Genomic DNA, 26,306 nt, shown 5'->3' with positions numbered 1-26,306 from the left:
CGTGAGATAAGGGTTCCTCAAATCACACTAAGTGAAAACAGTATGTCAACAATGCATACTATTTCAAGGGAATGTTCAAAATATACATCAGTCTGTGCTTTTTAGGTCAATGAATTCCACAGCCTTTGGAGCTACATGAGAATATCATGGTCATTGGTTGTAATGGCTCTCTAATGCTGCAATAAGACCATTTTATGACTATACATACAGTAGTAGAGGCATGCGAACTGGGAATTAGCCAAGATTTCCATCCTAAAACTAGATATTTACAGATTAAAGATACGTTGCCAGGTTTCATTTCTAGGGGAAACACATTTAAAGTCTTTAAAAGCTTTTAAAACTAACCAATGTTTGCACTGTTCTCAAAACTCACTGTTAAGTGTCTGTCAGTTGGTCGGCTGACTAAAAAAACAAAAAAACAAAAAGTGTGTTCTGAAATTCCAGGTTTAAAATAAATAGACAAGAACACATATCTAATTATAATTAGATACATTAGCTACAACCACTTGATAAAAAATACATTCACTGCTAATAATAATGTAAACTTGCAATTGTCAACTACATTAACTACTTAAGGAACTACTTTATTTTTAGTATGACTCTGTCATACCAATTAGATGTAAACTGTAGACAACAATTAAAATGTCATTAATGTATCTGATTTCAACATTTTCTCTGTTTGTCAGATACAAGGCTATGGCACTGCATTTCTCCATACATACCGAATTTGTCCCAGGACCACAAAACGCTGGGTTATATTTTTAACAATAGCCAAAAAAACATTGTATGGGTCAAAATTATAAATTTTTCTTTTATGTAAAAAATCATTAGTATATAAAGTAAAGATCATGTTACGTGAAGATATTTTGTAAATTTCCTACTGTAAATATATCAAAACATAATTTTTTGATTAGTAATATGCATTGCTAAGAATTAATTTGGACAATTTCAACAGCGATTTTCTCAGTATTTCGATTTTTTTGCCCCATGAGATTCCAGCCAAATATTGTCCGATCTTGATAAAACATACGTCAATGGAAAGCTTATTTATTCAACTATCAGATTATATATAAATCTCAATTTCGAATTTACACTTAAGACTGGTTTTGTGGTCCAGGGTCACAAATCATCAACTTTTAGAGATAGCCAGAGTGTTTTCTTTAGTACCCTGATATTTGGTATAGTATGTACAATTATGTACAATGTGGATAATAATACATACAGACTGCTGAGTTTACATCAAATAACTTCAGTAACCCACCTAACACAAATTAACTGGCATCTCATTTTAAAGATGGGGAGCTCTCATAGTGGTTAATGAGAGTTGTGCGTGTAACATGAATTTTTGCAGGAAAAAACACAGTAATCAAAATCACAGTATACAATAGTCTATACATGTACAATAATATAGGGATTCAGTGGCGAATATATTATATGTGGCCATTAAGGATTATATCAACAGTATCTTGTATGTCATTTATAATAATATGTGTGGATTTGCAAGATAAGTATGGATTTTTAAGTGTAAATGATCGATCTTGTTTAATAGGTTACGTTAACTGTACAAATAGTGGCCAGACACCTCAATGTCCAAGTTTCCACCACCGGTTTTAATTCCTAAACTACTGCAATTTTGTGGCCAGAAGATCTATGTGCCATGTTTAAACAAGCTTCAAAATGACCCACATGCTCAGTGCTCATTGCTTCAAACCTCTATAACCAAATTTCTTCTATTTAAGTCATCTCTAAAAATATCCATTTAATATTAATATCTGATATATTTCCATATATGAATATACCCAGAAAAATATCACATTCAATATTTTCATCCCATATCCCAACAGATCTGAATAAGATTTGAGCAAAAAAGGAGAAAAAGAAACAGCAGTCACTTCACAGAGTATTGTAACATAGCCGTTGTGTCTTTGAATTTTCACAGTACTAAATTTTCCTCCACTTTTTACAGTGAGACTTTGGCTCTGTAGACATTGAGTCAAATGGAATACAGGATTCCATCATTCACACCAGGGAAACAACCATTACATTACACTCAGAGAAAAAAGATGATCAAAATCCATACAATGTATCCAGGCGATATGCAGTTGTTTCAGGTAGTCTTTGGTCAACCTCCAGTTCATAGTCTGACTTGTTCCATCTGAAACAGGTTTCTTCCTACCACCCACTCTCAGAGAGCATGACCAAAGTACACATTTCTGGTTGATCCGAGACCAGTTCGTACAGAGATTTATTTTACAGTTTACTCGGTAGTTTCTAAAGTTCATTAGAGAGAATGTCTTGACTGGAAGTCTTAGTTCTCTGCCTAAAAAGAGTCGCAGTATTTACTAAAATACATTTGAGTCTCTCTTAAGCCAGAGAGTGTCCCTAGAGAGGAGTGGAGTTCAAGGTGACTCACCAGTTTTGCAGTGTAAATAGGTGCTGAATGTCTGAAGTACACTAATGCAGTGCCATTGCTGTCATCAGATGTCATCAGACTCCTTTTAGCTACAACCTCTCTCATAACCTCATCCATGCCTCAAATGTAACAATCTCTTACCCCCTTTCCCACTCTCTACTTCTCATTCTCTCTCATATAATCACGCACACACCATGGAGAGACACAAACCTGTAAACATCTTGCTACATAACCTAACAGTCTTGTATTCCGCCTGTAAATATTACATATGATTATCTATTGCACACCCCGTGTAGCATCATGCACTTTTCGGAGAACTCAGAGTGAGAGTGACATATAGGACATCTCTGAATTGTTTGAGTATTTCTTGTGGTAAATTTCCATACTGGCACTCCGTGACATCGGCTGCCGTCTGCGTGCTTTCCGCTGCCACCGAATCCACAGGAAATCCCTCCCGGATAGTGAATGAGAAGGGCTGCTAATGGCTGCTGTTCCCTTTGGTGACCCATTATCACTTGTTTCACTTTTAGATACATCTAAAGCTGACTGGAGCTCCAACAGGGATAGATTGAAGGGATGCACATTCGCTGGGTCTATGGTAGCAAGTCCAGGTGGGTTCAGCTCCTGTAACATTGGTTCATCTATGCTAGTAACTTCAGGATCGAAGGTATCTGACTCAACTGAGCACAGAATGGCAGAGAAGAGAGTCTCAGACTCCAGGGGAGATGAGTCCACAGTGTCTGGCTGGATTGGGAAATTTATAATGGGTGCAGAAGAACCTACATTCTGCCCATTATCTTCTTCAGAGTAGAACTCTGGGACATTCATAGCACTACCTTCTTCTGCACATCCCATGAATGTTTCCCTTTTTGACCATAAAACAAGAGCCTGAGTGTCTAGTTCATGTGCAGCTGGCTTTTGACAAGTAGGAAAATTAGGTTCAGGGCTTGCTGGGTTTGATATGTCAGATTCTGTTCGGGATTCAGGCTCAGGAGTGGCTGGTTGAAGATAAATAGTGTCCAGTAGTTCTGGAAGGGGTGGTTCTTGTACTGTGGCTTCGAAGGAACACTCATACACAGATTCTGGGGTGGGAGGGTTTGGCAGGGCTAGATCTACAGCACATGGGCTTTGAGAGCCAGAAACATTGAGCTCAAGAGATTCTAAACTTGGCCACTTTAAGTCTTGAAGATTCATAGAATCCGGGGTCACTGGACTCAGAACAAAGGAGTCCATTTCTAGTGATGTGAAGTCCAAAGGTTCTTCGTCTGTATGACTCAGCAACAAGGGCTGCATGGATTCTAGAACCGACTGTTCCTGTGTAGTCATGCTACCATGGTCCGGTGTATATGTACCAAGTTGTTCCAGAGATTCTTGAGAGAGACGATCAAGAGGTTCTAGGGGGGGAGAGCCAGTATCATCTGGATCCAGTTTAGGCCACTGCAAACTGGCCAGGTTCACTAGCTCTACATTAGTGAAGTCTAAAACAACTGATTCCACATGCTCAGGAGTGGATGACTTCGTAAAGCAATACGGTTCCACCTCTGGCACTGGTTCTGGTGGATCTGGAGGAGTCATGGAGTCTGAATCTAGATCAGGCCAACAAAGTGATGCCACATCAACAGGATCTGGAGGGGTAAGATTTGCAAAAGTAGGATCATCAATGTCTGCTAATTCCGAATTGGGGTCAGTTTGAAAAAATGGTGAGGAGGCCGAGACCTGTAGGACATTTTTATCTGTGGGTTCTGAGGAAGACATGGATAAAACATTGGGATCAACCGGGGAGGGGCAGTTAACCGCTGCGTCCGCTGTGTTCTGCCGCACCAGGGTCTTGCTTCCTGCCTGCGTGCTGACCGACACCTGAGGAGCAGCTGTCTGGGTTTCCCTCACCCAGTTCGGTGACCAGGTGCTGTAATGTTGTGTAAAGGTGGAAAAGTTCCTGTTAAAAGCTCTGAGCTCTGTGCACAGATCCTTCCTGAGCTCAGCTAACTCTTTACGCATGGCTGACACATCCTCCCTCCACTGCTGGCTGATGGCCAGGGCCAGATCCGCTGTCTCCTGGACACTTGACTGAACAGGCCGTGGCCTGATGGGCGCGTTCGTTTTCAGCGGGGGTAACGAGGGAGTCGTGGTAGGTGAGCTATCATCATAAAGGGTGCTGGATTCATCTCTTCTCCCACGGAGCCCCGCATTCCTACGGGCCATGGAGGTTAAGTCTGGCCCCTCGCTGGGAAAATTGTCCTCATTAAGCAAACCAGTGCCTTCCAGCACATCATTTCCCTCTGGAAGAAAAATATAAAAATGCGAGTGTATATAATGTGCCCAGTGGTGAGGCCAGCTGGGGATTTGTGCTGTTTGCAGGCTCAATTTCGAGTTCAACCAAACATGTGTGAGCCAAAATAAGTTTTAGGCCAGATCAGAGTTAAATCTTTTTTGTGTGTGAACTATGTTATCACACAGGTCAGATGAAAACATTAATAATTCATTGAAGGAATATAGGGATAAATTATTTAAGGGGAAGACATTCAGAGTAGTACCTACACGCAAAGGGCTTTGTAAAATCTTACAAATTGTTTTGAGTTTTGCTCAGGATGCAACAAACGCAATCTTGGCTCCCTGTGCTTTAGGTGATGGGAGCTAGTTATTTTGAGTTATTGTGATCACACAAGCAAAAAGATCCCATTTTGACTCACAGCTTTTTTTTTCTCTGTTATTACTCTGCCTTCTCACTCCATCCTTTATTTGCATATATTCATCTCTCAAAGCACAAAACAGGGAACTGAAGCCTGAGGACACCTGCAGGGTATAATAACAACGGCATCTCATAGAGCATTATCAGGTCCCTCTGACAGAGCAGGTCTGTGCTTTGTGCCTTGAAAGGAGGCAATTGCGAGCAAAAGCTTTCAGTCTCTTTTTTGAGTGTGTATGTGTCTCAGCAAAGCAGGTATGAACCCTATTGAACATGAGCGGTCCATTTTGACCCATCACTGACCAGGTCTTTACTGGGGGAATCAGTTCAACCGATACCTCGACACACAAACAAAAAATTAGCTCATTACTTTAGCAAAAGTTTAACACATGCAGTTATTATGATCAGTGATTCTTTGAAATATTCTTTGCCCAGTCACTGTTGCACAATATATGGGACTTACTATAATGGATTTAGGCATATCAAGCTCAAAATCAAGTGTTTTTAAAGAGACTCCCTTTGTGAGAAAGCCAATATTGCTCGTTATTCTGCAAGCATATTTCAGTGAGAAGGCAGTGCAAAAAATGCCAGAGCATATTTACTCTCTATCTTTGTCTGTCTAACTCCCGATATTTGGCCTTGATTCACACGTGTCCAGAGACTGGACTCTGATGTTCTTAATTACATTTATTTAAGTGGCCTGTTTCACCACTGACCCTTAAACAGTCTGAAAACTCAAAATGCTCACGCACGGCTTCAGTTGCGGACCCTGTGGGAGAGAGAACTCAAAACTGATACGTTTAAAACCAGCTTCACGCCCAGAAGAAAAAGAGAGAGGGAGAGAGAGAGAGATTGAGACTAGGAGATGTGGAAGAGTGAGAAACAGAAAGCCCACAGAGTGACAATCATCTGACTGAGAAACATTTTGGGATCGCAATACACACCACCTCATGTCTCCATCATTGCTTTTCACCCCCTCCCTGTCTGTTAGCCAAGAGTCAACTGAGGCAGAAAATAGGACAAGGTAGAGATCCAAATTGAAAATCTTGAGAGACAAAACACACAGTGGAAGAATAAAAAGGTCATATCTTAATTTGGATACAATATTTAAAAAAAAATGGATTTGTCACTTTTCACCATGTTATTGTTTGCCACAAAATTTGGGGATTGAATTCAATAGGGTTCATATTCTTATGCTCTGAGGCACACCAGCACTTACCTGGGTTATGAAGCCGTACACAAATCAATCACTCGACTGTAAGCAGTTCACATGCAAGCATGCCATGCTACACATAATACAATGCATTCATTCAAAATAATCATCTTGATGAACAGCTTTGCCTCTCATCTGAATTTAATTTACAAATCCTTGAATCTTTAACTCTTCCAGAGGATTCAGCATCTACGCTTTCAACAATTAAGTCATGCAAATCTTAAACACTAAACTAAGCGTTCTGGCATTTTGTTTTTTAAATTGCATATTCATCATTTAAAAGTTCACAAAACTGACTTAGTTATGCACTAAAGCCTTGAGGATTAGAATCAAACTATGCGTATCCCATGAGGATATTGTAGCATTAAATGAATATTTGCACCAAAAGAGAGTAAAAATTTGTTTTGACAAGGAAGTAAAATGGAATTGATTGCCAGTTGGCTATTAACTTCAATAGGATGTGCAAGGTAAACTGTAAATAGCCAAATAATCTTTTTTTCTTCACCACCTCCCAGCCAAGAGACATTCTGAGTAATGCAAATTTCCAAAAAACTGTTTCATGGCTGGTAGGAAATATATATTCTCTAGTTTATTTGGCATGGACACCTGTGCTTAATTTAGGCTTGGAGGCAAACATAAGTCAGTTCTAATGAAAACAGTAAGAAAGTTCTCTGGAATCCTTCTGCAACTTCTATTCTGAGACAAACACAAGCTGAGACCAGACACAGGTGTGCATGGTTATTGACAAGGAAAGCCCACTTACCTGTGGTGGACCTGATGGTGGAGGTGACAGTGGACGATGTCATGGAGGGGACGCAGTCATCGTCCTGTGAGAATCCGGCTTGGATGGCTCGTAGGTAACTGTGGCTGCGGGTTCTAAAGCAGCCCGGCAGGTCCAAAGCATCCATGGCCTGAGACTCTACCTCGCTGAACACGGATTCACACACCGACTCAAACTGGCCATTAACCTCGGTCTCGCTCACCTGCAGAACCAGAAAAACCAAGACAATATATATCACAGCATGTTTCTTCCAACCAAACTCCCTTCTTTATTCCTCACTCTGCTTTCTTCTATTTTCTGGGGTTTATTTGCTGTTTGGCCTATATTTCTCCCTCGGTCCCAGTGTGCAGTCTAATCTTATCTACACAGGATTGTACACGAGATAAAAATCACGTCATGGTCACGGCAGAATCTCTGCGGATCAAACACCAAGTCTTCCTGCACGAGTCTGAGGAAATGAAATGCTTTCGTCGAATCCTTCCCATTCCTTAGCAATACCTTCTTAAATCGCTTCGAAAAATCTGAGATGAGCATCTCTGTGATAAAGCGATATCTGTCTAGTCAAGCTGAACTTGTCTGATAGGATTCTTATTACCCATCAGATTCCCATTTAGCAATCTCTAAAATCCGAGATTGCCATCGTGTTCCATTGAGAGGGAATTATCCTCTAATGACCACAGCAAGCCACTGATGCCGCTTAGAAAGCGAGAAGGGGTGCATGTGCAAAATGGGGGTATGGAAAATGAAATCCATGCTGTAAGACCTCAAGCCAAATCAATAAAACCTTTATTACTTCACTTTAAGAGAGAGATTTAGATGTTAGAGGCTGATAAATCAGACAATTTAAAAACAGACAAACACAACCACATTATATATAAATGGCAAAATGGGCCTTAAATCCTCTGTATGTGTTGTGGTTTTTGGCGCTGTGATGCCAAAAAACCCTGGATTACCTTGAGCTTTGAGAAGCCGGGCAGATGTGACTCTCACCTGGCTGACCTGGCTGACGCAGCTGGCCTGGCTCAGGGTGCTGACCGCTCTCATGTAGCTCTGGTTCCTGGAGCGGAACTTCGGCGAGTTGTAGTTGGGAGATGGTTCCAGTGTGATGCTGGGATGGATTTCCCTAGAGGTATGAAGATGGTAGCTTTGACTATGTAGTAAAAAATGCAGTGAAGACAACAATGAAGGGAAGGAAAGGTAATAAGAGAGAAGAAAGACATATATGTATATTATCTATGTATCTATAAATGGAAGTTAGTTTCCGCCACTGAATAATGTTTTATTTTTTAAAAAAAGGTAATTGTGACTATTTATATCACAATTATGACTTTTTACACAATTGCTAGTTTACATCTCCTAATTCAGACTTTTTTTCTCAGAATTGTGAGTTATGAAGTAAAAACTGTATCATTTTTTAAATCATGTATTCATTTCCTTCACAGCCCTACTCTCTTACTCTTTCTCTAGATTTATCAATGCAACCTAAAAATGGCAGTTCGATTGGTTGTGCTAAAGCATCCAATCAATTCGGGAAAATGAAGCACGGTTCAAATTAGAGGCTACTTAACGAGCCACTGTGCTTGTGCATTCAATACATCCAAGAAATACAACACAGGACTCCACAAAAAAGAAAGAGGGAGGAAAGAATGGAAAGTATCAGAGAAAGAAAAATAATAATGCAGTTTAACAAGTCATTCTTCAAAATGATGCTTGAAGAGCTATTAGATTCTGAATATTATAACAAGGGGAGTGACTAGGAGATTATGAGAATTAGATGTCTTTTACTTTCTATTCATGCAACAAAGTCTAAAGGTGTATTGTCTGTATCGTATTCACCTTAAATCTGCAGTGATATTGGTGAGGTATTTGACCATGTCCCGGCTTGACTTGTCCAAACGGTACGAGCTGTGAACAGAAATTAGATAATCTTTTAGGATCAAGAGAATGATTGAAAAACTTTCATTTGTTAACACATGAGTTAAATCACATCTGTAATGAATCTGTAATGAATTCATGTGTAAAGCCAAAAACTGCTAATTAATTTTTTACAAACTTTAAGAACAATATACACACTTATCAAATGAAACTAAAAATAAACTAAATAAAAGACTGTCTCTAAGCTCTTCTTCTTCTATAGAAATAAAATCCTCTATAAAATAAGTGAATAAAGCATGTTACACATAATGTATGCAACTGACTTATTATGTCTAATAATAATATCACATAACACAAATTTTACTCATTCGAAAATTTTTATACATTAAAAAAATATTCTCAATATTAATATGCATTTAACATCTTTTAATACAGGTGCATTAATTACAGGTGCAGCTATGTTGGAAAGAATGTCTGATTAAAAAGTTAGTTACACAGTTTCAAACTCTGGTCATGTCTATTGTAGTTTGGGATTAGTTGGATAATCTTTCCTAGAGAATTCACACTGCAGCTAGTCCCCTCTAGGAATATAATCACACTTTCTCCCACTCTCTCTCAACACAAGCCTCTTGAGATCTGCAGAAATGTGCACACAAACACATTCCTGAACACTTTTCTGCTCTAAGATTCTGCTGGGCAAGTAAGAAACAGACCACCCAGGCACAGCTCAAAGAATTACCATTCAGCTATCGTTTCTATATCGTTGCAGAAGAGCCAACAGACAAAAAAACCAAGGCTTGTTCTAATCTGAGATCTTAGGAAGAAAACATGATTGGAGGGTTTGGTGATGAAGTCGCAGAGTGTGACGAGACTCTTCAGGAAACAGGGACAGATTTGATGCTGCTGTTGGTGATTCTTGAGCACTGAGCTCTAAAAATCAATACAGTCAATGTGTCTCCCTCGGTTTGCACGGTGTGCATCCTTCTCTGCTGCTGCGGGGAAGATTTAAGGCTCTGCCTCATGCTGTAACTACAATACATTCAGAGCCTGCAGAGGGCAGATGTTCAGCATGTGTAAGCTCATCACTGCAGGGAGCTTCATTAGAGCTGTATCATGTATTAAGTTGAAATCTTTTCAAAATAGTGAGGAAAAATGTGGCTTTTTGGTGCATTAATTTGCCAACACAAAGAACACAAAGAAGGCAATTAAATGACTTTTTCTCAATATCCTCAGCAGGTTGTTAAAATCTAAGCACATTACCAATATACGAAGAGATCACAAAGAACTCTAAGCAGTTATGAGTGGCTTGCACTCCTGTCCTGGTGCCATTAAAATGTGTGGGTGGTCCACACTACTGCACTATGCAGTGCTGTACTGAACTGATGATCTTTAATAGCCCTGATTGGTGATGAGCCCCTCTGAAGGTCAGCGTATCTCATCATTCTGTGGAGCTGCTGCTGGCTGTGTGTCGTCAGCACCCTTTTGCAGTCTTCTTCTCACTGTATATTCTCAGAGGATTTCCATCAGTGGGCCTGGGCCATGCAGAGATAAATGAGGCTGTCTTGAGTGATCAGCCTGCATGCACTCTAAAAGCTTACCATGCTTTGATATGTTGTCACTGCATCACAACGCCCCCTGCCCTGCCAAGTCCGCACTGTTCAGAAAGTACTGCTGTTCTCTCCTTAGCACAAAATGTAACATCGATCTCTGTTCCAAAAGTAAGGCTACATTTTTTACCACTACATAATGCAGAATTTTAAGATGGCAAAGGTTTTTTTAACAAAATTCATATATTTTTGGAAACGGTTATAGATTTATTTCCCTTTTTTTTTTTTTTTTTTTTAGTAATTAAAAAAATCAGTGTCCTTTCTGATTACTGTTACCTATCTATCTATCTCAGTCAGTATCACTATCATGTCAGTAATCTTTAAACAGGAAGGGCAAGCATAAATGTTTAAGCATTCATCACACAAGATGGAAGAGCCACAAGAGCATATTTAGGCAGATTACTGGCCTACAACATCATCCTGCACATGTCGTTTGGAGATGATCAGATGGCCTGTTTGAATCTTTAGCTTGTCTTCTCAAGTCTGATTTTCATAACAGAAGGCAACGGTGGGTGACCCATTTCCTCTAGATTTAATAGCTCAATTTGGATAGACAAAAAGTGTCAGAACATGGCCCAACATTTGGTTTGGATTGTGTGCAGAACCATCTCAAGAGTGGCTGCTGAGACATGGACAACATTGATTCTCCAAAGGAGAATAACATGCTAGCTCTGAAAAAAAACCCCCAGATTAAATCAATCTTTGTATTTGAAACCCTAAAATGACATTTGAAAGTGTAAAATGACAAGAGAAAAAGTAAATGAAATAAAATAATAGGAATGTAAATGCTGTTTATATGGCTATTGTAACATTTTCTTCAGTAGAGATGCATTTCAGCATGTTTTAACATAAATCAAATATATTATCAATAACTTTTTGTAATGTGGTTAAATAATTAACTCCTAAAGACAGTCAATGATGTGTTGAACCCTTTCTTAAAGTAACAGCACAAACAAACAAAAATAGCTTTGCTACTGTATAATGCATGAGATCTACTTTTGTTAAGTAGAAAAAGTTAAAAAAAGTAATAATATATATATATATATTTTTTTTTTAATATATTTAAGTGATTTTCACCCTCAGGCCATAAAAATGCTTCATCCGCTGAAAAAAATCCCCTGTTGTCCTCTCACATCAAAATCCACAGAGATATTTGTATAGAACTGTTTTGGACTGTTTTCAGTTATTAGGGTGTTTGATCTGTGCATATTTCTATTCTGATTCAGGCTAAACAACTTTTTCACTGTAGAAAGCAATATTATAGATTGAGGACTTGTATTTTAGATGGAAACAATGAATTGATGTTCGTCTTGATTGATTTGTTTAAATTATCATCAACTGATGATTTACTAGATTATTTTGATGTTTTTATGAGCTGTTCGGACTCTCATTTTGACAGGACCCATTCACTGCAGATGATCCATTGTCGAGCAAGTGATTTAATGCTAAAAGTCTCCAAAAATATTTCAATGGATGGCCTGAGGGTGATTTTTGGGAAAATTATTTCTTTGGAGGCCTAGCTAGAGATAATGGGACGCATCTTCTTGTGGAATCCCTGCCGCCTTACAATCTTAATACTGTATAAATATACCTTTTCATAATAAGCAGTGAATGCACTGGTCCATGCACCTACTCCGGGGAAGAGCTCATTTGATGTGCTACACTCTCTTTCATTAGATGTACTTTGAGAGAGGCAGTCTTGCCAAATTTATAACATCATGTTTCAGAGCTTTGCATAATGGTGTACAGCCCCTGTAATACAGAGCAGAAAATAATCCTCACGTCTGGGAGAGAACAAAGGCACCAGGTGGTATTGTGCGAGAGAGCGGGTGCAGTGTAACAAGAATATCCCAAAATTCAATGCTGCCTCAAGATGGAACAATATCTGGAATGTTTACAAAGACTGGGAGAAAATGTACAAAAGTTTCATCTTTAAAAGTGAAACAAAATATACGCAACTTCTTTGTTGCGGGTATTACTAAATGTTAAGCCTTTTTATGTGGCATATTTAGCATTAGGCATTCAATATTCAATGCATGACATGACCAGCAGACTGTAGAAGGCTCTTGCCTTAGTCATACAGTAGATGTCTGACTCACAGGTCACTTTCTATAACAAACAGCATTGCTTTTTGATATGAAGACGCAGATGCAGTAAGTTCAGTTATGGCAGGAGTCGGTGTGTATTCAATCACTTTCAGCAGCTTGTCTGTAAGATAATACAGTATGTGTGTTTGTCATCTTAATTGCTTCAATTTTTTCTACTCAAATTTACCGGTAGAGTTAAACGGCAGTTTCAAACGGTAAACCAGGGCATCCCATTTTCATAGCAAGAGAGTCTATAATGCACAATCTGTGTTGTGACTGCAGATGTTTCATGATGGCTTGTAACGAGATCAAAATCAATTTGCATATTCAACAAAAAGTCACAGAAATTGGGCCTCTGTGATTGTGGATAAATAACCGGTTAATGATTGCATGCCTGTTTTCTACTTTTTGATTTGGTGCATTAATCACGCCAACCTCTGATTAGATGCGGCTTCTGATGACAGTCACTGGCTAATTAAAAATCCTACCTCTGGTCTGAAAGTTGTCTTTGCAGCACGGATTTGACGAGAGCGTCAGGTCGCACGCTTTTCTGTGGGGAGTTTTTAGGGCTGCCGTCGGAGTCTCCGCTGTCCTGATCACCCATGGCTTTAACGTAACTGCTGCTCCGCATCCTTCTGCATGGGATCTCCTCATCTCTCCCTCCCCATTCATCCTGGGGGACCTGTATGTACATAAATTGTGATCTCATATAATGGGTATATATTACAGCACAGACACACCTTCCACACATGCCTTTATATATACTGTACTGTCACAAAATATGCTGAAAAGAGGGATAAGAATAACAGAACTGACTCTTCGCAAAGACCCACTTTCCTTCGTTACTGCTGCTAAATTGTATGTTAACATGAGAAAGTTTCTTGTTTCACCTGAGGAAAGATGTCAATAAACACAATTTTTCAAGTTCAAGTCCACTGACATTAATTTACTTTCCTGTCGGGTTTCTTTGTCAGACATGAATGGCAGATTTGGTGTTATGATTGGTCACATGGCCTGTCAATCAAACTCCCTGCTAATTGTTAGCATGCTGATGTCCTCACCAACTGTAATGTATGACAGCTTTTCCTGCAGTTTTCATGATTATGAAATAGTTTACATAATAAAATGAAATAGCTCACAACTATTATAGATGAAGTGTTATACCGCATATAAACAACCTCATTCCATGTTCATATCTTTTACACAAACAGAAGTGTTGACTACATTTATCAAGTTTATTCATTCAACCCTGTTATCCAAAAAAAAAAAAACCATCAAGCCTACATATATGTATTTTAATTTAGTAAATATATTATATCAATTAACATAAAACATAATTTGTTCCTAGTGGCCACTAGAAGCCATTTTGTAAGCCATTTACTCATGTGGGCTATTATTTATTTATGAATGTAATGCTTATTACAGTACCTGTTGAGGTTGGCGAACACTTGGGCGTGTTCAGTGGCATTTTTGGTAACACTTTAGAGAAAGGTTCCATTAGTTAATGTTAGTTTATGTATTAATTAACATGAACAAACAATGAATAATACATTTATTACTGTATTTATTCATCTTCGTTAATGTTAGTTAATGAAAATACAGTTATTCATTGTTAGTTCATGGTAATTCACAGTGCATTAACTAATGTTAACAAGCACAACTTTTGATTTAAATAATGCATTAGTAAATCTTGAAATTAACATGAACTAAGACTTATAAATGCTGTAGAAGGATTGTTCTTGCTTAGTTCATGTTAACGAAAGTAGTTAACTAACATTAACTAATGGAACCTTATTCTAAAGTGTTACCGCATTTTTTCCTGATAACACCAAAAAAAAAATGTAAATACTTTGTCATTTTTGGTCGTACTGTTAAGAGTAAGACACCATTCGAAACTTTAACAGTCTACTTTTAAAATGCAGTTGGAGATCCCACAACACTGAAAATAAGTTTCAGGCCTTTTTTTTTTCAACGATTTCTTGAAAAGTGCTAGAAGAGTAGGTTTAGGATCTGACTAAGTGAAAAAGAAAGCTTTTCTTTAAGTGAAGAGTTAAAAAACTTCCTTAGTAGGTATGTCTGTTTACTAAGCAGTCAGCAAGACCAAGAAAATAAGAACAGCGTATGCAGGAAATGGCTGGATGCTCATTAAAACAGACTCCTCAACACAATTCATTGCCAACACCGCTGACACGGTGACATTGTCACGACTGTTATCCATCACCTATCCCAGCTGGCATTTACTTCCTGGCACTTTCCCCAAGAACATCTTCACAGAAAACACTTATCACAGACTATCTTTACTTGTGGGCAGTGACTGAGTAATATTACTGCTGTTGTCATGATCTTGTATGCTTAATGTCTCTCTTCTTGTGAATGAACAACGTTTCACTCAGATCTGATACCCCAGTGACGGATCACATGACAGAAAAAAGACACTGACATATTTATGACACATTCTCTATTCACACTTATAAAGAGCAATTTTGTCACCTAGCAACCGTCCTCATCCTCATAACCTTCAGAACACTACTTTACATCAGTACTCTGAAAACCTCCTCTCAGAGCAACACATCTCAACAGTTTTATAGGCCAAGAGATGAATTCATTACAACAGAACTGTGGCATTCCTTCTTCTGTGGAACACAAAAGGAGGATTTTGAAGAACTGCGCTGGTCGCTCTTTTCCATGTGATTACAGTGAAGGGGGACTGATGCTTTCAAGATTTCTAAATGAAACCAAAATCAGCCTAAAAGTGATCTATTGAACCTTCTATTCATCAAAGAATCCAAAAGATGTGTCACAGAGCCACAAAAAGAGCCACAAAAATATTAAGCAGCACAACAGTTGCTGGTTAAATGTTCTTGAGCGCCAAATCAGCGAATCAGAATGATCGTTGAAAGATCATGTGACATTGAAAACTGGATTAATAGCTGCTGAAAATTCTGCTTTGCTATCACATAAACAAAATGTAATGTATTATTATTACATTTATGAAAAATAGTTTAAAATATGATGGAGCCTTATTTCAAAATAAATGTTGCCTTAAGAGGCTTTTCCCCCCCTCTCAAAAACATAAAAAAGAAACTCTAAAAATCTAAACTAAATTTGTGAAAACTGTTTCTTGGGTTCAGCTTAATCAGTCATGATTTGCTGGAGGTGAAGATTATTGCTTAAATTACCTAAAAATTAGCAGTAATCGCTTACTTTACTTTTTCAGTGGATAAGTAATTTAATTACAGTAACGCGTTACACCCAACACTGACCCGAGCACGTGACATTTAATATAAACAGCTCGATTAATTCTGTGTTCTTCTACCAAAACCTTTTGTTTATCAGATAGCCTCTGACCAGGTGACAAGGGGCACGTTTGAGCAGCCTCGTAGCTCTTTAGCATTCTGCAAGAAGAATGATTCTGATCCAGGAGTCAATGAAAATGAGTAAATGTCACAGACACCCTTGTACACACACGCACACATGCGCACACACACACACACACATAATCCATAGAAGTCTTTAGGTTAATTAAGTCTTGAGGAGTTAGATATTTTTAGACATTTAATTAACCAAAAACGCCAGAGGACAGACACAATCTGTGGTGTAAAACTCTTGATAAATCACTAAAATTCGAGTTCCCTGTATGGATGGCCTGTATGACTATATAATGTGTGACAGTAGAAACTTATTAACTGATGAAGATTATGCTATACAATTTAAACAAAAGTAGTCTATATCATTATTTTTACACAATGAGAGTAGCAAAAAAATATGAAATTCATATGAAATTATAAGGCTGGCTGTGCCCCACTGGTATGATGAATGCAACAAAATGCCCCACTATTGTTTTTCCCAAAATAACCACAAGATTAAATCAAGATCATTTTTTAAATGTAACTATGAATTACGTTGACAGGGGTGATGTTGAAGTTTTCACCAAGAAGCTTACACAGTATTTCACAGTAAATTATCTAATTTTCAGCAGTAAAGGAAAAAAGTTTTTAAAGCTTGTTGTTTTGTAGAACATCACAGTTATGTGATATGAGAAAAGCAGGATCTTTAGATAGTGAGTACATGTTATTTATATTATTATATTTTTTTTTTTTTTTTTTTTTTTTTTTACTTATTCTGTGGTGTAAAACTCCCCCAGTGGGCAATGAGCAATTACTGTAGTTAGTCTGGTCATCAAATCCTTTGTTTTCCCATCAAATATATTCGTATTAGTTAGTTTCTTCGTTATTATTAATTAGTTCTAAAATATTTAGATATTATATACAAAATACCTCAAGTTAGCATCAGGTAGCTAGTTAGCTAGCCAGCCAGATGTCATATCAGCTAATAAAAATGTTTCAAATAGGTTATTATAATTTTGTAAATCATAATTATAGATTACATTATTTTTCATTTTAAGTAAAAAACGATTTTGCTGTAAATGATTAAAGAAAACCAACTAGGGGGCATTTTTTCCCACCCACGGGGTGCTTCGAATCGAATAACATGAAAACTGTGGACATTTGTCATACTTTGTTTATAATTTGAGTCATTGTCACTGAAACTATGATAACTTTTCTGAACACATTTATCTTTGGTTTAACAGAAAAAAATTACATAGTCCTAAAGGGGGGCATCCCTACTCTATTGTGTAGCCGCCTTAAACATCAGTAATGTTTTCAGCTTATATAATAGTTAATTTTTGAGTCCCCCAATTGTCCTCAGTGTGAAAAGATGGATCACAAAATCATACAGTCACTGCTGGAAAGGGTTCAAATGTGCAGAAGATGCTGGAAAACTGAAGAATGTGCAGGAGCTGGAGGTTCAAATCCTATGATATATACATATACACATTTATAAAATATATTACACATTATAATTGTATTGTAAATTGCATAATAATTTTTTTTTTTACTTTTCTGTAAAAGTTTAAGGTCATTAGGATTTAAATAAATAAATAGTAGATGTTTTATTTTTATTTTTTACTTTTTTATATAACTCAATATCTCTATAAGCAACTGATAAGAAGTGTTTATTGAAATTAGTAGCATATTCTGAAGAACCATGTGACAATGAACACTGGATTAATGACTTCTAAACAATTCAGCTTTGCCATCACTGAAAAAAAATGCATTAAAAAAATGTTTAAATAGAAACCATTTATTTCATAATATTTCTGTTTTTATCAAATAAATGCAGTGTTGGTGAACATAAGAAACTTTCAAAAATGTTTAAAATATTTAAAATCGACCCCAAAGCATGAAAAAAGCTTTCCTCATCAGAGTTTGTTTAAAATCACAAAACACAAAATATTACAGTGATGAAAAAAACTAATTCAGAGAAGCACTGAATGTTAATGATGCATGGCATTTTTTTTCAGTATAAGCTAGTTAAACAAATGAAATATTAAAGCTAATTTACGTGTTTGTTTTTGAACAAGTGTCTGTGATTATCTCCTCTGAAAGTCTAAACATGTTCAAGCTCATTTAGGGGACAAACAACAACACAAATAGCATCTGCTGTCACCAGCATTCCCTTACCCATCTTCACACACACACACACACACACGCACACACACACACACACACAGCTGTGTCTGACCTCTTTAGTTGTCTGACTCTCACATTTTATTGAGTTGTTGTCGAGACGGGGGCTCTTTGTGTCCATATGTGTGTGTGTGTGTGTGTGTGTGTGTGTGTGTGTGTGAGAGAGAGAGAGAGAGAGAGAGAGAGAGAGAGAGAAAGATAGAGAGAAAGAGAGAGAGAGAGAGAGAGAGTGGAAGGAGTTGCTGTTTGGCTCCTTTTGGCTTGTAAACAGTCGTATTAATTGGTTATTAGATTCACCTTCACTGACCTATCAGAAAATCTATTAAAATGCAATCTTCTCTTCTAGTAGCCTTTAGATGCAGGTGAAGAATACAGAGAGAAAGAGCAAGGTGGAATCATAATGAGAAGGGTAAACTCTGTGCAAGAGTGTGAAAGTTTGAGGTTAGACAATGCAGGGCTCAGCTGGAGAGGTCTGTTCATTTAAAACTCCCATGATCCTTTATCATTCAGGGAGTGAATATTTCTGATGTTCACAGTGCAGTGGACTAATCCCAGCAATGTTTGCCAACATCTATTGAAATGTCAAAGTCATAATGTTTGAATACTTCATTCCTGACTTTCAGTGCTGCTCTTAAGGACATTCAGATGAAGTTGAGAGAAGTTCAGTTTTATGTAAATGGTATGTGATGTGGCGGCTACCGATGGGACTGAAAATACTAAATTACACATCATCTGTCTCCTCTTGTAGTTGAGTTTAGGAAATACACTGAAGACGTAATATTATGAGCAAATGCACTTCTTTACATGATTATGTCTCTGCCTACATGCAGGAGTATTATCAAACATTAGGCATGAAAAACAAATTCAGTTTTTTTGTGCTTCATTAAATATACAGCTGTTTTACTCAAGATGCCTTCAATGGAGCTACCAAAGATGAGCCTGACCAATGTCTACTGCATAAGCATGGAATGTTTTCCTGTTTGTTTATTGATTTATTTATTGCCAAACGCCCTAGTGGCTTGGAATTTGCTTGGTGAGCTCATCAACATACATTAAAATACATACATATATACGTACATACATGCACATTTTTGTTTGTGTTGTTTATTCATGCAACATTCATCATAAAGCCAATTGTTTTCGTCCCAAGTTAGTTAGGACTTAGGAGCATTCATCTTCTTCATGATATGATGTATTATGCACTGCTGCGATTTATATACAAACAAATTACCATTCAGAATGCACATTTTTAGTAGGAATGACATCTTATTTTTTACAAGCAATACATCTAATTTGTGAGTAGATTTTCAAAAGTTTGCCAGTAACACAACCCGACAGCAATGTTAAGGGATTCGGCAGTGGAAACACCAACTATTTCAGTAAATCTGAAAATGTTATTTATTCTTCTGATGGCAAAGCAGAATTTTTAGCAGCCATTACTTCAGGCTTCATTGTTCAGGTAACATATTATTGTTATCAATGTTGAAAGCTGTTTAAAAAAATTTAAGGAAACCATACAATTTTCAGGAATCTCTGACAAATACATGAACAGAATCTCTGATGAAAAGAACAACATTTATTTGAAAAAGAAGTCTTTACTGTCACTTTTGATCAATTTGATTCATCTCTGCTGTGTAGGGATATGCTGGTATCAAATTTTCATGTTGCGATTAATTGCTAATGCTTTTATCACCGTATACGGAATTATACCGATATTAAAATTTAGTTTAAAAAGTGGCCATAATACAGTATAACAGGTTTAATAACTTTTTTCTTATAACAAAAATAACTGAATATTTAAATACAATAAATCAATACAGAAAAGTATATACTGTAAAGTTAAACGTTTTACACAGATTAAAGTGCAAAATAACTATAAAGACCAGTCGGTATCACTTTACAATAAGACCTCATTAATTAACCATTAACATTCACCATGAGCAATAGCTACATTTGGTACAGAAGTTATTAATCTTTATTTAAAAAATACAAGTCTTAGTTCATGTTAGTTCATTAAATAACACAGTTGCAACTTTTGATTTTAACAATGTGTTATTAAATATTGGAATACCTAAGATTAATGAATGATCAGAAGAATATTTCAATGGCAGTTTGTTAACAAATGAATTACTGTATCTAATGTTAACTAATGAAGCTGTGTGAACGAACAATAAAGAATCAAAACACTTTCAAACAATATCTAAGGCATGTAGTAGTCCAGATTACAAGTTTGTAAATGAATAGCCTATTAAGTCTAAATATTTAAGTATTTGACGCTGTGATGAACACCATAGCGAATACACAAATCTGAATGGCTATTCAAATTATTTAATACGTTTTAGAAAGTAGTGCAGCTGCTTTATTTATGGGGTTTCTATGGTAATATTGTATTTTCTTCAGTTTAGCGCCATCTGCTGTCAGAGAGTGAAAGTGCTTTCATTCATCACGTCTCTCACGTGTACTCGCACGTCTCTCACATGGACTCATACATGCCTGTTTAAATCAGAGTGCACACTCTTTCAAGCAGCATACAGCGGTGTTGTGCATTTTGACCAGTTGATGGTGAAAGTATTCTTAAAATGCATTACAAATTCGGAATAATTTGTAATGTATAATTATTCATGGTATTTACAAGTGCCCACAATAACAATATTGTGCATATTCATTACCGTGATATATCGCATTAACGAATACCGGCACGTCTACTGATATGCAAAAAAGCAAAAAGAAAAAAAAGAAACAAAGAAAAAAAAAAAGACAATACTTACTAACCCCAAAACAGTGTGCATCTTGAAATATCCATATTTTACTAAACCCAATGGTTTTTTTAAGCATTTGACTAAGCCTTCCAACTAAACACATGGGTTTTTTAAACAAGAAACAGCTTAAAACAAGAAAAAGAGAAGAAAAGCCATTTTCTCGCTTAAAACAAGACAATTTGCCATTTGAGTTTTAAGAATATTTGCATTTTGCTAGAACACAAGATGATGAAATACTGATGAAAAAAATGATTTTCTTTTTTGCAGCATGTGTGAATGGGCCATTACACTTTAATCAGGATTGGCCTTGAGCTGTAGGACACCTCGTTGTGATTGATATCATCATAAAGTCATGCCGAAATGTTTAAAATAGTTACATCAGACAGTGAAATCAGTTGCTACGTTTACATGCATTTTAATACAGCATCCATAATCCGAAAGATAGCTCATAAGAAATGAAAAGTCTTAATATAAACTCCTAATAGGAGAAAAATTATCTGATTAAGCTTGAAAGAGGTGGAGCAGATCTGCCAGTTTAAAGTAAGTGATCTGCAGAAAAACTTTTTCAACCAACACAAATCAAGCAACTTAATTCTCAAAGATATTTTATATAAACATAAATAGTATAGAAGGAAGTAGCATTTAAAATCCACTTGAAACCACTTTCAAATTTTAGGAGCCAGTTTGAACTCTTTTGCTATCCATCACAGCACTGAGGCTTCTGCCCACAATGAAGTGAGCCACTGTGCTCCTCATAACATGATCAATGATTTATGTAAGAAGTGTTGAAATGTGGAGGAAACCCTTGCCAAAAGTCATCTCATAAACCATTTAGCATTGATTTTGATCCAAATCACAATCTCAGCTAATGATTCAATCTATTCACCATGGTGACCGCCATGATGAACACACACTAAAAATAGCTGCTTTATTGCTATCACACAGCTCAGGACACCGGACCATCAGAATGAAGGGGCGCACGTCCCTCCCGGAGAGTTTGCGTCACTGCGGGCTGCATTGATAACAGCAGCCAAAAATAGCACCAGCGTGATAGACGGCACAGACTATTTTTTGTTGGGGTTGAGAGAACCTATTAAATGCCTGACCCAGAGATGCATCACAGTCATTGACTGCGGGCCGTTTTCTGTCCTTTTCTGCAGGCTGATGTTTTATCCATTTGGACATATTTGAAATACTAAGCTAATTGCTGTACTAAGAAAGACAGACGGAAAGAGGCTGCTTTCATCCCTCAGTAAAAGTCTACATATTTGTCAAAGATCCATTTGAGCTGAAATTAGAATTAGCAGTTATTACTGACCAAAAAAAACCCCACTGGCCTTTTCAAAAAATGGATGCTGAAAGTAGTTGTGCACTTTTCGTTGAAAGAAAAATGGGTTTGTTTTGTAAGTTAAAAGAGGATTTTGCATCTTGTGTGACCTGTAAAGGTACAATTCTTAGTGGGCAAAGACACAATCCTATAGCAAGCTTTCCCACAATGTTGTTATAAAAATAAATTAAATCTAGAGGGGGCATATGGACTTCAGGATGTCCAGGTACTACCACAGTGACACATTCTGTACCTTTTACACAATATTAACCTCACTGACCACTGACAGTATCAGCTTAACAGTAGCATATTTACTTAAGGATAACTCAGGCATATTCATCTCCTATCATTGCCATTGCCAAAATATACAGAGGGTATAGCTCAGTATTGTCTAAGTTGACTGAGTGGTACCCAAATGAGGTCTCCAAAAGCCTCTAAAATGTAAAACTTAATATTGATTTAGATTCTCTTTCTCTCTGGATTCTTTCTTTCCCTGAGGAAACACTCAGATCCATCCATTCATTAATTATCTCAATGGGGCCATCAGCCTCGCTGCTTCTGCTGTGCTATTGCATAAGTCCAGGACTGGTGGAGGCTGCTGTGTCAGCAGATGTTTACTGAGGGTGTTTTTTTTTTCATTGTACCTCCTGATCTAACTGCTTGAGTCAGACATCTGCAATACAAACTAGTTCTGACAGACCAGCATACGTTGTCTTTTGGATGCTAGCCTATTTTGAGATGTTGCTCTCTACACCTGGCTCCTTAACTAGCCAGTAAGGCTATGTTGGTCAAACAGCTTCGAATTAAAATAAGGATACAGCATTATCTTAATATAAAGAGTGGCTGAAACAACAATCATATTCCAAAATGGGATGAATTAACTAAATCAGTATCACTGTCTTCTTTAACGTTGGCCTAGTGCTATTAAAAAGATGCCACTGGCATGTACTAAAACACAGTGATGACCCCATCAGGACAAGTATTTGCATAGTAGCTGTACTTTGTGATAGATATGTGATTCATTTCAGCAATTTTGGAAACTGATTGCAGTTTGCTACAATGCTAACCTGTGATAATTCAGCATCCATATTTAGGATAAAGGGGCCTAATTGTAAATATGGACTAGAAAACAGCAAGTAGCTATTTTCAGTGGTCTGACAGCACCATGAATAATGCATTCCGACGAAATGCAATGCATTTGGAAAATCACACGTTAGCACAGAAAGATCAATGCTAATCAATATGACTCATTGTTTGCAATAATTCCGTACATAAAAAACAGGAACTAACTGGTCTAGTCGGAGTGACAGGACCAATAAATCCGCCTCTTAATTTAGCACATTAGCATCTCACAACAACACGCCCACACACACACACACACACACACACACATATTTCAATCGGGCTATATTCTCCACTAGCGTAAACAACATATTCCCACCTTTGTAACAACCCTTCCAGTGGACTATTACTTTTGACTCTTTTGGGAACCCTCTGAATCCTAAACAACAATCTACAGGCACCAATAAGCCTTGGATCAGAAAGCAGCCATACAGAGGTTTGTTTTGAAAATGAATAGCACAACTTCATATTTACTCCTCTCACAAACACAGACATCCAAAAATCTCTTCTTACAGCTGTAGTTCTCAACTTTTTTGACTGAAAGGCCTCACGTTGTCCACAAAGATAATTCTGATTTTATGGATACGGATTAAGGATAAGAATTTTCAAAACAACAATATGAATTTACTACCATATGAATATTTTCGGCTAAAATACAGAAATGTGCTGTATATTCAAAAAAGATTTTAATAAACATGTCTCTTCCACGTCTAGAAAGGAATTTATAATTAGGATACTGTATATATTTGGTATATTTTCTGTATATTTTCAGTTGTACAAAGTTGCATTTTAGTTTATTTTAAGTCATCTTGACATCCTTATGGAAGTCTGTTGAGGCCCAGTGTTTGAGAACCACTATCTTACAGCACAGCATCACCAGCAATCAAGGTCTTCGTGAATGATATCTCACCTGCAAATAATTACAAGGCCTCATGGAGGACTTCAGATCTTGAGGCATGGTTGGTTTCTCCAGGTTGAGGGAAGATTTGCGGTAGGCTTCTTTAGCTTGGCTGACCGTCAGTGTTGACCACGAGCTGCGCTTCATAAATTTGCCCTCGGGGGCCATAGCGATGCTCTCGCACGCCGAACATTTCACATCGTTGTTGCTCTTGGAGGTCTTGAGCGAAAGGTCGCCAAAGTGCCCATGGCCTGTGTCCGGGTAACAGTGAGTGATATGATCTCCGTGGTGGCGACTCATGATGCTGGGAGTCCGGTAGGTGCTGTCGCTGTCCAGGTTGTCGTCAGAACTCCACCAGCCTGCTATCCCTGAGCGTTGCTTGGAGTCTGACTTGCGTTCTTTGCTCTTACTCCGTTTGCTGTGTTTGTGGTTCCCATGGTGGTGTCCGTGATGGTGGTGGTGGTGGTGTCCGCTGTCTGAGCGAGAGTCTCCCTTGGTGCCGTTCATCTTGGATGACCCCTCCAGCGAGTGGGACTTGGTGAAGAGCTTCTGGACGGAGTGCACCAGGTGGCGGATGCGCCCGGGACTCTCGTTGCGCTGCTCGCTGCTTGTGGTGGTTGCAGACGTGCGCTGGTACTGCAGCGTGTGAAACCCGTCTCTGTGAATTGGCAACTGCTTCTCGAACTGGTCCAATAGGTTCGCAGGAATACGATTCATCTTCCCAGACCCGCCACCCCCACCGCCAACACTGACCCCTCCACTGCCGCCGCCACCGTGAGAAGTGGAGCTGTCGTCTCTCGAGCCGTCGTGGTGTGAACTGTAGTGCATTCTGGGAAAGGTGCTGCTGGAAACGTGGTCAGATGCCATAGAAACGGGCATTACCATGCACTCTGAGTGGATGGAGCTGCGGGGTGAGCAGCGGTGTGGATCCAGAGGGCAGCTCTCAGTCGGACTAAGCAGATAGGAAGAGCGGGAATCGGGGCCGACATGCTGCAAGGGGTCAAGGGACTGATCGCAGTCTGGCAGCCCACAGGTGTGTCCTGATGTGAAGGTGAGCTGAGGACGACCGCTTGATAAACCTTTCATATTCCTGGGAGGGGAGGGGTAGCTGTCTTCATCGAAGTACAGCGGTGGAGACCATGAATCTAGCTGATCTATGAAAGACAAAGAGAGGAAAAGAGAACGGAGAGGATTAGTGAGATTGATTGCTTTTACTTTGGCATTCAGAATCAGTTTAGGCCTTTCATTCTTTCTGCAAACTATATTTTGTGACATTTTCCCCATGGGCATGTAGGAATTGCTAATAAGGATGTTTGCAAAACAGTCTGGTAGGATTCAAACTGATTACAAAATCGCTGGCGTTTTCATGAATTCAAGCAATCATGTGGCAGCCTTGTGGAAAACACGACACTTCAATTCATGAATGGAATAAAATCATGTTGTCCGGACAAAGGCATGTCTCATAGCCCTCTGCCGATCTTCCCCATCTGGTCCTGCCAGGCCTTATGAGGACAGAGTTGCAAGCCTTGCCATTTGTCCAATGCAAAGTAAAATAATAGCCTATCATTTCGGTACCGCTGGGCCATCCGTCAAAGCCGGCTCCGGAAAGAGAGGGAGCACTTCGAGGTGCTTCAGGAGTTGTCCTTGAGAGACACTGCTCAGAGATTAAAACCACATTCACTGTGATCTTTCATCACAGCCACATATGTGCAGCCTGCCGCTAACTTCATCACAGCTAGGGCTTGGAAATGCTGTTTTTCACATCCAGCCGTTTGCCCTTTCTGACATAACTATTTCATGCTGCTGGATCATATGTCATTTCACACAGGTGATTAATGGGAATTTTCATGTGGTGAAAGTACAGGGTAATGCATATTAAAATAAAGGTCATTTTTCAATTGCCAGTGAGAGAAAAAAATGCACAGAACATGTTAGTTTTAATGTGTTTTTCCGTGTCAAAAGTGAAGTCTTGGTAACTCCAAGGTATTATTAACAATTTTAAAGTTG

General features: G+C 38.2%; 1 protein-coding gene across 6 annotated transcripts in view; it reads right to left on the bottom strand.

Annotated features, from left to right (window-relative positions):
* Positions 1-26,306, bottom strand: part of LOC113117238 (disks large-associated protein 2-like) — a 98,836-nt gene that overhangs the window by 16,016 nt on the left and 56,514 nt on the right. For 2 of the 6 annotated variants that reach the window (XM_026285775.1, XM_026285776.1), the window contains 6 exons: positions 24,312-25,453; positions 13,151-13,344; positions 8,930-8,998; positions 8,084-8,243; positions 7,076-7,295; positions 1,094-4,692 (listed from right to left, as the gene is read on the bottom strand). In XM_026285775.1, the coding sequence (XP_026141560.1) occupies positions 2,732-4,692; positions 7,076-7,295; positions 8,084-8,243; positions 8,930-8,998; positions 13,151-13,344; positions 24,312-25,385 (3,678 nt within the window). In that variant the 5' untranslated portion in view covers positions 25,386-25,453 and the 3' untranslated portion in view covers positions 1,094-2,731. Of the gene's footprint in view, positions 1-1,093; positions 4,693-7,075; positions 7,296-8,083; positions 8,244-8,929; positions 8,999-13,150; positions 13,345-24,311; positions 25,454-26,306 lie in introns of those variants that run through there. The other 4 variants (XM_026285772.1, XM_026285773.1, XM_026285774.1 and 1 more) reach the window with 3 other exon arrangements.

Source organism: Carassius auratus, chromosome 17 (genome assembly GCF_003368295.1).
Source record: "Carassius auratus strain Wakin chromosome 17, ASM336829v1, whole genome shotgun sequence".
Classification (NCBI taxonomy): Eukaryota; Metazoa; Chordata; class Actinopteri; order Cypriniformes; family Cyprinidae; genus Carassius; species Carassius auratus.
The sequence above is the reverse complement of the archived record's forward strand: the minus strand, read 5'-3'. Positions and strand labels throughout refer to the sequence as shown.